General features: G+C 32.2%; 1 protein-coding gene across 2 annotated transcripts in view; it reads left to right on the top strand.

Annotated features, from left to right (window-relative positions):
• The window catches only part of LOC115239246 (synaptotagmin-10-like), a 30,535-nt gene extending 20,738 nt beyond the window's left edge, over nt 1-9,797 (top strand). Inside the window, exons 2-10 of one of the 2 annotated variants that reach the window (XM_029813670.1) lie at nt 4,012-4,274; nt 4,366-4,512; nt 4,749-4,880; nt 5,763-5,917; nt 6,053-6,221; nt 6,323-6,443; nt 6,613-6,784; nt 6,882-7,079; nt 7,247-9,797. In XM_029813670.1, the coding sequence (XP_029669530.1) occupies nt 4,012-4,274; nt 4,366-4,512; nt 4,749-4,880; nt 5,763-5,917; nt 6,053-6,221; nt 6,323-6,443; nt 6,613-6,784; nt 6,882-7,079; nt 7,247-7,250 (1,361 nt within the window). In that variant the 3' untranslated portion in view covers nt 7,251-9,797. Of the gene's footprint in view, nt 1-4,011; nt 4,275-4,365; nt 4,513-4,748; nt 4,881-5,762; nt 5,918-6,052; nt 6,222-6,322; nt 6,444-6,612; nt 6,785-6,881; nt 7,084-7,246 lie in introns of both variants that reach the window. The other variant, XM_029813671.1, reaches the window with a different exon arrangement.
• The last annotated feature ends 2,405 nt before the right edge of the window (nt 9,798-12,202 follow it).

Below are 12,202 nucleotides of genomic sequence, written 5' to 3'. Positions count from 1 at the left end.
TTTTCCGACATTATATATATTTATATATATACACACACACACACACATATACATATACATACATACATATATACATATAGTGTATTACACTATATGTATAATATATATATATATAATATATTATAGCAAATATATAGCATATATATATATGCAAAATTAGGTCAAACATTGCAGATGACTATTATTAGCAATGAGATTAATGAATATGGTATGACATATGCTATTGTACATACAAAGGAAATATGAGGATTATCAATCCCTCTAATACGAACCTGAGACAAATGTACATTTTCAATTCTGGGACACATCCTTTGAGAAATGCTATTTACGAGACGAGAACTGAAATTATAAGCAGCAGGCATAAAAAATATCTACTGTTTTCGAATGAGAACTTAAATTATCATATAAAACTATTTTAGAAGTCTATTTTAAAGAGAAAGAGAGAGGCGATCTATAATTCAGGCGATATTTTAGAACAGAATTTAACTTTAATTTTATTATATACACACACACATATATACAATAATATATTTGTCCTAATATTTATTTTTTATATGTGTGTATTGTTTCTTTTATATATATTTTATATTGTACAGAAAAAATATAACGAAAGTATAATACTTCAAATATCACGAATGAATTGTTTCCGTGCAAATAATAAATAAACAAACACACGTACAACTTTAATAAATAGATTAAATAAATCTTTATTGTGCATGGGTATAAAGAAGAAACAGTAATACAAGAATAAATATATTAGTAATGTAAAACTCTCTCTCTCTCTCTTCAGGAATAATACATTCCAACAACATGTTTTGACAAAAAAGAAAAAAAAATTCGACAGAAGGAAAAGGCACAGAGGGTTGGGTCTAAAGAGATTCTGAAATAAGCTGGAGGTAAAAAAGGTCAAGGCTATCGTCAAAATATCTTCGAAGAGCAATGTTTTTCACGATTGTATGAATTCGTTTTTGCAACGTAAATTCTTATCTATATGTCGGATGGAATTTTACAAACTGTCAATATCAATAAATCTATAATTCTTTAATCACTAAATTCACATGATAAACAGAAATCTTTATAATCATCTAACGTCTTCACTTTATCTCGGGATCACAGTCAAGTCACGTAGGTAAAGGATGTAAATTCCATGTTAGCCTTGTAAGGAGCATCCTAACATAGCACGCGAACTATTATTCGAGCTTTCATATCGTCCTTGCAATGTAAGAGAAGGGTCAGGGACAGCAAGCGTCTCACACAGAAAATGAAAAAGCACGATAAATAAAAAAATATTGATATATATATTTATTATAGATATATTTTGACAAGATGATTAACTAGTACTCTATGAAAATTAGATTAATTGAAGAAAAGTTTGTAAGAAAAGATGGAGAAATATGTGATATCTGTTTAGTTATTGCTAATTCAAGTCCGTCTATATCTTAGAATTCATACTTTAGAGATTATATTAACAATAAATAAATTATAATAAAATAATATAAAATTATCTTAATAATGTTTAATTAAGAATAATGTTTGCGATGAATCCAATGATTATATTTAAAACAATTGACGGCAAACTCTCCAAATTTAATTAAAATACAAATAATTAAAATAATTATTATATAATCAATTACAATTTTTTATATTAATAGTTACATATTTTGATTTATAAATTTCATAAATATTTTTAAAAAATTTAACAATGTGTACTAAAAATAATTAACGTTTATATATATTTCAAAATTTAAGTTTTGAATACAAGTTCTTTTTCTTTTTTATATAAAATAAGAAAAAAATAATTATAATAAATAAGAAAATAAATATTATAAAATATATCAATGTAATTTATTTATCATGTACCGGGGAAAAAGTATTATGGCAGGAAAAATCTCTCGAGACATCAAGGAAACATAACTTAGTTATTACTTGACCATCGCGAAAGGCAAGCATTAGAAGTTGTATGTGATGGCAGTAACCCCGTAATTCGCTAAAGCTCATCAATCACTTTACTATATACATCGTTGCGTCCTGGCACGGCACAGACGAAGAAGTATCTCGTAAATCGTACGCGTATTGCAAACTCCGGGTTCATTACGTGAGTATGGGCTATTACAACATAAATACACATAGCGTGAAAACATACTGGACACGTAGTAACTTACGATGACATTACGTTTTCAACACCGTTAAAAGCTGTCGTTAATTTTCCTGTTGACTATATAATAACATAGCTTTTAAAAAGGAAAAAAAAGGATAAGATATATAATATATTTTTTGAATTTATAATATATTGATTTATAATATATTTTGTGAATACATTTTGTTGAAATATAATAAAATATTAAAATATAATAAAAGAATTGAAAAATAGGTCATGGATTAAAAGTATCGAGATTAAATTATAAGATTTAAATAGATTTTCTTGTAATATTATAATTGCAAGTTTGGATCTTTATTGAGATTATGAGAGAGAACACATTTTATATTTTTCTCTTCTCTAAATAAACATTCTTATTTATTCTTATTTATAAAAAAATTGCTATGTTGAATTGCAATGCAATTTTACTCGACATATAATTGAAAATGGCGCGACGAAACGCATGCAAAAGTTGATACGAGAAGAGAGACATCTGTTATTGTATAATAACAAGTGAAAACTTCAACAACGTAACAATAAACCGACGGGCGTCCTTGTTCGCTGCATATTTCGCTTCGACTGCGTTGCAAGTGGCATCATGCAAAAAATCTATGTACATATATATAGTTTTATTTGCTGGTTTTGTTTTATGTTTTAAAAGATAAAAGATACACCTTGCGTACCATTTTCTTTTTTTAAAAACCATTCTGATTCGTAAAAGAGACAAAGGGCAAAAAACGTGATATGCACTCCTACATGCGCAATTTAGTCAATCAAAAGTACTGTGTGACCAATCGCGCATCGATTTCCTATCATTTCCCATATGGCATATATAGTATTACTTTCAACAATCCTTGACGCGTGGTGACTTTTGCAAAATAATCGTCTATGGTAAATCTCAGTCACAAAAATAGAAAATGGAGATATCACTAAATGGAAATACAAGAGAATACGCTCAATATTTTCAGAATAAAATGCTTGAGAGAGAAAAAGCAATACTTTTTTAGAAACTAAGCTTGCACAAGAAATTTTATCTGTTTTAAAAAAAAACCATATATATATACACACAAAATAAGATAATTATAATAATCATTAGTGTACAACTTAAACATGATCTCAAAGCAAAGCGTAAAATATTTCAAAAAGAAAAGTACACCGTATATTGTGTACATATAACTCGTTTCACGTTAAAGTAAAAGCGAAGATATTCTTGTCATTAGCAGGACACTCATTGTTTCCGACATAAACGAGAACGGAAAGCTCGTTCAACCACGAAGCGTGTAGTGGTGAGCCTCTCTTCATTTGCGCCAGCCAAACCAAGAATACCTTTCTCTTTGTCGTAGGATGAGCTCAATAATGTATTTCTCAAACACACATACACACGCAATTTATTTAAAGCGTATTTTCTCATTTGCATTTTCTGTTTCCTATCGCGCAAGACTGATAAAAATCATACGGAACTTTTATATTTTTTTCAATAATGGATGCTTTACCTATCAACAAATAGCGATTTGAAATATGATACCCGACACATATAATTAGTAACAATTACATAATATAGATTTTTTTATATAAAATTTAAGTCACGTGCTCTCTCCCTAACGTTTCATGGCGGTACGAATGCACGAGTGAATATTTTATTCAACCCTTTTACTGTGTTACGGTCTGCCTACGCAAATGTAGCATTCCGTGGAACGCTTAAATGGTTTTTTATTCCAAGCAGCAGACATATATAAAAATATATCACAAACATCAATTTTATATATTGTTAAAAAAAAAATTATTAATTGCTTTATTTGTAATTGCTTTATGAATTTACTAATATTTATTTAATTTTAGTGCAAAGTATCAGTGAAAAGTGCTTCATTTTACAGAGGAATGGAGCGAGAATTTTCCCTATCAGCTATTGATAGCAGCAGGAGTGGCTTTAGTTGTTCTGGTTCTCTTGGCGGCGGTGAGTTTCCAATGCTCTTCTACTTGGCGATGGTTGATAAACATGACTCGACATGAAAATCTCGAGGATACTGAGACTGATCAGACTCAACAGAATGCGATCCGAATCAGTCATTCTCTCCCAGATCTACAATCGGAACCGATCACTCATGAATATGTTCAGGAGCAGAAAGAGAATAAGAAGGTATTGTCGACAAAGTCGAATCAGTATGATAGCCTGCATTTCTAACATCCTACAGTTTTACGGTTGTCTCAATGTTAATATTTCGCTCCAGGTGTTGCGTCAAACCACTTTGCCCATCGTACCAATGAGACATCAAAGCTTCCAACGTCAGCTATCGCATCGCCTTGATTTGCCTAACATTAAGTTCAGCATTTGTAGCTTCGAAAATCGCAGCGATTCTAGCCTTGGTCTTATCAAGGTATTTAGATGATATTCCGTAAACTTGTTATAATAGATGTCGAAATGCAAACCGCAATGCATTGCCATTTGATTTCTTTTGAAACAAGTTTATCGTATAATATACAGAGTTTCGTTTTCTGTTCATCTTCGTTTTATTATTAGTGCTTAATCGATAATATATGAATATTTGAATAATGAAAATTAATTATTTTTACTTATAAAATATAATATTGATGTAAACTATTAATATCACAGCCGGAATTGTACAAAAAAGAGCTTGTGAGACAAGAGAGCGCGGAAAGTTCCAGTACAACAGAGATGGAATATGCCGGCAAACTACATTTCGCTCTGCGCTATGACAAGGAAATCGAAGGACTTGTTGTTAAAGTAAGTTAAACTAATATATTTAAAAGCTATCACAAAGGACTATTAAATTAAAATAAGACTGTAGTTAGACTATATATTATAAATAATATGATTAAATGTGTTTACTCGAATTGACACGACAATAAAAAAAGAACAATATATATTTAATTTAAGGATATAAAAAATATTAAACAAAATAGATTTAATTTTTAACGTTATGAAATTTTGACTAATTAATAAAAATGATAATAATTAGAAATTCTCATTCCCTGTGCATACGAATTAATAAGTTTGCATTTAAACTGGGTGTGCGAATTGAAAATATGTATCTAGGTTATATTCAGCACAAATGAGAGATATTGGATAACGATAATGAAGTATCAGAATATTGCATTTGTGATGGACACATATTCTCTGCTATACTACCATTAACCACATGGTAACGCGAATTAGGTGATGTCAGTTACATTAAGCTATTTCTGTACGTGGCGAATTCAAACGCATTAATATTAATTATATATATATATATATACAGGCCATGCTTCATAATATTATAGATAAATTTAAACATACGGTGCTATTAACGGACTTTCTTACATTTTCCGCGTATTCTTTGCATTACATAATTTTTATAGAAATACAACAATATTTTAAAATTGTCGCGCGTACGTTTATTTGTAAGAATCAGGTCTTGTACTCTGATTATATCATACTTACGATGACGTAAGAGGTTTCATTAATCAATCTTTTTTATTATTAATTATTAAATTTAGATGTGTAAGATAAAGATAGCATTTAATATTATTTTCATCTGTATCTTTCTCTGAAAACATAATATTATCATCTTATTTTATTCAATGTAGAATCCATCAGGTTTCATGATGTTTGATTCTTTGATGTTAGGTTTTGGAAGCTCGTGAATTGCCAATAAAAGATGTAACGGGTAGCAGTGATCCATATATCAAAGTGTATCTGTTGCCAGATAGAAAGAAAAAATTCCAGACAAAAGTACATCGAAAGAATTTGAACCCGATATTCAATGAAACGTTTATCTTTAGGTAAGACAATTTACGATGTAATGCATCTTGAAAGATATATTGTTAACGTTTAATTATCCTCACTAAATGACATAATTACGCGAAACAAATTACAAAACCCGAATTAAAAATTTGATGTATAATTTATCTTGTCAGCGTGTCATATGAGGACCTGCGGGAACGTTATCTACAATTCTCGGTCTATGATTTTGATCGCTTTTCACGTCACGATCTCATTGGACAAGTAGTTCTTAAAGGACTCTTAGATTGCACCGACCTTGAACAAGAAATTGAATATACGATGGACATTCTCTGCGCCTTGCAGGTAATTTTATTTGTTATGAGATAAACGCTTGATTATTCTAAAGCAATTACTTAGTTTCGTAGTGAAAACTTTATAACTTTAACTTTTAATATTATTTACAGGAGAAAGTAGATCTAGGAGAATTGATGTTATCTTTGTGCTATCTACCAACGGCCGGTCGGTTGACATTAACCGTGATCAAAGCCAGGAATCTTAAAGCGATGGATATAACGGGCAAATCAGGTGCTTACAAAATCAAATAAAATCAGATATTTTTTGCAACATTATTGATAAAATATTTCTTATCAAAAATTTAATATGATTATTAAATTAATTATTTTTTCTTTCTAATTAAGAAAAATATACTTTATTAACTGATTATATATATAACTTTGTTTCATTTTTTCGTTAGATCCTTACGTGAAAGTCTATCTGCTATGCCAAGGTAAAAGAATTAAGAAAAAAAAGACAACGGTAAAGAAGAATACTCTTTATCCCATCTACAATGAGGCACTTGTCTTCGATGTACCCGCGGACAACATCGAGGACGTCAGTCTTATAGTGAAAGTAATCGATTACGATAGGTAAGAGAAAATTTCCAGCACATTATATAGAATTTTTAAATAAGAAAGTAAATTTTTTCTCTCTTTCCGTGCAAATTTAATAATTTAACCACACTAGAATTGGTTCGAATGAATTGATGGGTTGTACGGCAATTGGATCGAGCTTCATCGGAATCGGCCGAGATCACTGGCTAGAGATGTTGGATAATCCGAGAAAACCGGTAGCACAATGGTACCCGTTGACGGAGACCGTGTCTGGCCATATTCCAGCCATGGATTCGGATGCACTTCCAGTTAGCTTGAGCTGCTTAAACAGGTAGGTGAGTTAATTAAATCTCATCTGCGTTATTGTAGTTAATTAAATTATTTGAATCTCGTCTCTTTTCTTAATAGAAATAGGGATTTCAATTCTTTCACAATAAGATCATAAAACTTCTATTGTTCTATTGTTATTGAAAGATTATGACAAAGCTTGCATTGCAGATGAAGACAAGAGGCGGAAAGTAAACACTGCGGAAGCTCGCAAATATTGTCGGACGTCGGCTTGGACATTGTTTCCTTCTGTCGTCATTTAATGCACATCGCTTGACTGACTTAAGTACAATCTCTGTCTCAAAGGGCCGGAAGGCGAATTCTGTGCTTTGTAACCTTACCTCGTGCAGCAGGCATGAAATAATAAACGATCCAATGTAGTAGAAAGCTCGATCTTTCGCGAAACATACGTTGCTCAATTCCAACGATCTAATGGTGATCGTGAATGGAAACGAGATCGATTTGCATTTTGCTTTGTCTTTCTATCGAGATAATATGCTGCTCGCGATAGAGTGCAGGCTGGTCCCGCACTATTTCAAATACAGGTTGTATTTACAATATCCCCGTAGAATTTTCCTGTCATACGTGATGTTGAGCATGACGATAGCTTAAATGTTTTTAGATTAATAAGAAATCAGATATACATATACATAAGTTTTTATAGAAGATACATATAAACGCATGGAATATAAGGCCTTACCCTCGATAAAGGCGAGACCGAACAAGTGCGGGCAAGATTTAGAGACGACAGATCATTAGCTGGATTAGCAGCGGAGTACAATTGAATACCGATAGTATTTCTAAGATAGTACAGATACTGAACGCGCCCGTTGGATCTCTATACATATACATGCATCGTTTATTATTTCACGCTCGCTAGAATTTCTGCGCAAATGTTCTATTAACGTGATACATGTTTAGATATAATGCCCGACAACGGGCACTATTTGTGATAATGTATCTGAACACTGGCGTATACACATACACGTATAAGCAACATATGTAACGTGATTTTGGCATCATGTATATCAGTAGTCGCTTCGTACACGCATGTACGTTTGTAATTGATGCGACTATTCGATTGTGAACCTGATAATAAATAATAATATACATTTAGATTGTATAAGGAATTATATATGTTAAGAAGAAAAAAGAGAACAAGAACGCGCGCGATGCACACAAAGTACTCTTATAATTTGATATATTATAAATATATCATTTATGTGTATACGTACGTTTAAAAATATAATCAAAATAATTCTATAAAGATTTAATATAGATAAATTCCAGCGAGAAATCTATTTAATTTCTTTGAGAATTGCATTTGTGATCAGATTTGCGAATTTAACAATTGTACTTTAATATATTTTTAAGTACATTTATTTGATGACATATACGTAGGATGTATACAGGAAAGAATCTGAATATTATGAAATATGGGCGTTTCTGGAAAATGGCTGAGTATAAATAAATTGAAAATTGGATGAGTCAATTTTTTAATAAGTGGCGAAATAAAGATTTGATTTGTGTACAACATATTTACATTCTTTTGATTGATTGAAATATTAAAGTGTGTCTATGAATTTAAATTTAATCAAACTATTGTCAATCGCATAAAAAAATTGAGAGATATAAGTTATATCACGGAAAAAGTATACGTAATATTTACATATATAGAATTATATATTATACAAACTGTATAGATAAAAATTATATCAAAACTGGTGATATATTTCGAGTGACATATATTGACTAATGGAAAATGTGCCAACAAAAAATAACGATGTAGTATGATTAAAAACAGCAGTAGTATGATTAAAAGTAATACGTTCTCCAATCACACACGCTTAAAATAGAAACTTTAGTCTGCTCGCTATAGTGATCCTAGAGTATCCTACTATAACTATATTTCGAGTCAATATACTTCCGACTATATGGCTGCCTGTAAGTCGTAAGGAACATCTTTCCAAATCCTCACCCCAGAAAATTTTCCATTTACTCCATTGTTCCAGCGATGCCCATGAAGATAAAAAAATAAAAAAAGAAAAAAAAAGAAAACGTACTGTATTTTTCGTACAAGTGGGTCACTCTATACCACAGGACTGAGCTTTCTCAAATAAATTTCATGTAGTAAGTGAATTCAGTCGCTTCATATTGAAAGTAGCGCTTAAACAAGTCCAAGAAACAAGAACGCGATGTAAAATGTGAACTCCCAATGCTAATGCTGTTATAAATTATTTAAATCTCTCCCGGATACGATGCTAAAGTAAGCTTTTGTTCAGTTTTCATTACGTAAGCTTTAGTGAAAAATGTGCTTTTTATTTGCTTCAAATACGAACGACTTATAATTTATAAAAAAGGAAATGTATGCGAACTCTTTCTTCCTGCTGGATTATAAAATAATAAATACATATCTTTCATGACTCTAGAAATATGCACAAAATAAATTATATATATAAACGAATGCATGTATATTGGTAATTATTAATTTGATATAATTATTTAAATTGGTGAGAATATGTACTTTGTTTAAAACCTACTCTAATTATGAACGCGATTGTGTTCGCATACATGTAGTTAATTTATGGGCAAATAACAATAATACCGATATAGATGATGTGTATACTTTTCTAACGAGTACATATCTACATTGTATATTTGAGCACGCAGTGCTCTCTGTTATGTTCGTGAATGACACAAATAAATCATAACAAGGCAGAGATCATTATGTTCCATTCTTACCCCTTATATGTATATGCGTAATTCATTTTCAATAATATTAAATTATATAATTAAAATATCGAGTTTTTTTGGTCAAAGTTATAAAGAAAAAGGATCGTCTGCAACATCAAATGTACTTTTCATTTATTTGACTACTTATCTTTACAGATTATTCTAGCTTATGCTAAGATACAACTTTCCCATTATGTTATCTCTATAATCGAAACATTACAATACTTCTAAGTATAAAATAAGCGATAGAGCTTATACTGTTATGTAGCAACGAGACTTAAGTATTTCTCTACCTAGTAGTACTTCTTAAAAGTGGCGGGAATAAATCTGTACCGTGTATATCCCGTCAACGACGAGGTTGATCGTCGATGCCCGTGATTACGTGATTTGGCTTCGTCGGAAATCATACGAGACAAAGTGTCGAGACTTTTTCGACGGTGCGCCCCGGCCATCCTGCATTCACCGATCGAGCATCGAACCGTCACGGAAATCACGCTTTTTAACTTTGACGGCAAAACAATCTTAGGCCTCTAATTACAATCTCCGTTCACGAACGCAATCGATTGGTCGTACTTTCGCTGCGTGCGTGTGTCTCCAAAAATTTGGGATGACAAAAACGTTCACCGTCGAAATGGTCCGTGTATCGGCAGGAGGCTCGATCCTGACGAGATGTAATCGCGCGTTAATGAAGAGCTCAACCATGATTCGCGCGGCGCGGATGGGGCGCAAAAGTTAGATCGTGTCGCTTGTTCGGAATCGGAAAAACGAGTTAACGGTGCTTATAAAACATTATTCGGCACAAACGATATACGGCGAGCCTCCATTGGATCCGCGCGATCGAGGTTGCTCCAATTTTCACGGCTACAATGTATATTGACTATTCGTGTGTGTAACGTAAAAAAAAAATGATCATACATAACAGAAGCTTTTTCGATTGATTTTACACACTTTCTCGTGAGAACCGAGATGTCGATTTACCATTCAGTTGAGCTTCTTTGCTATGGCTTTTACGTCGACTACTTTCTCCCTCTCGCTCCCGCGTCACTCTTAACAGTCTCTTTTGAGAGGCTTAAACCAGACTTAGGTAGATAATACGAGCCTAATAAGTAAGCGCTTAATTGTTATATCCATGTCGCGTGTGTTTTGCAGCGTCGTTCATCTCTCGTTTCCAGCCCGTGATTACGCTTATAAAACATTAAAGACGCATCGATTAATCTAGATGTAAGTACTTCTCTATGGGCAGCTCGCGGCATATGTGAACGAACCGGATAAAACTTTACACAGTTCCTCGCGCCTTTCTCATAATAGTAATGTGGGTAAGTAAATTATTATCACTTAACACGCAAACATTAAGAGCCTTATCCGACGAATATACAAATCTATGCTCCTGTATAGATAATCGTTAATATTAAGTACGTTAATGTGTGACCACACAATCGTTTAATAATAAGAATATTAATAATAATATAATGACAATAAATCATAATAATAATATAGGCAAACTCTTGTAGCGTTGTACTTAGCGTTATTTAAAATATTTAGCAATATTTTTTTTTTATGTACTGAAATGTTCAAGTACGCGGACAGAAATCGATCTGAGTTAACTTTTTTTATGTATATTAGCAATATGGAGGGAATTCACTAACAACTTGCTTAAAGAGTGCAGCACATTCTCACACATCTATAAACAAATATAAAAATTCTTCTTATGCAATTTCTTGTTACTCCGATGCATTCTCACCCATTACATTGTCTTCGCGCTCATTGATTAATACGAAACTGGGTGCTGCTTAGTCGAACACATCGTACTCGCGAACACGTGTCACTGCTTTTTTTAAATTTGACTGTATCTATGAACAAGGAGCGGTTTGCCAATTTTGCTTCTTTCTTCCTTAGTTTAATTAATTCGAATACATGGACAAATGCAATTGTAAATCGGCAAAAAGCAGAAAATGCAGTTTGAATGTCCTGTGCTTCTCTTTCTCGTTTATAATCGTATTTCATAGCGAAAATAAAATGTCGGTAGAGAGTACGCGCCTATACATCAATACATGTAAACATTTAAATGCGTGACAGAAATTTTTTTTCACATGTATGCGACAGAGTTAGTGATATTATTGAAAGCACTCAGACACAACCCTCAACCCTTGGCTTCTTGTCCCTTTCGTTCTATTCTTTGATTGCCATCTTTCTTGTTCATTCATTTTATTTTCTCGCGCGAACAAAATCAACGGAACAGTACTAACAATCATGCAAAAGCACGCCCATAACGAGAGTGGCAATACACCATTATTAACACGTTGCACACGTAACATTCTCCTATACGATTAAAAATTGTACGATTATCGGTTGTGCAAGCAAATTGCCACCTGATCGTCCGGTGCACACAGCAGG

This window comes from Formica exsecta, unplaced genomic scaffold (assembly GCF_003651465.1).
Source record: "Formica exsecta isolate Colony F162 unplaced genomic scaffold, ASM365146v1 scaffold37, whole genome shotgun sequence".
In the NCBI taxonomy this organism is placed as follows: domain Eukaryota; kingdom Metazoa; phylum Arthropoda; class Insecta; order Hymenoptera; family Formicidae; genus Formica; species Formica exsecta.
The sequence above is the reverse complement of the archived record's forward strand: the minus strand, read 5'-3'. Positions and strand labels throughout refer to the sequence as shown.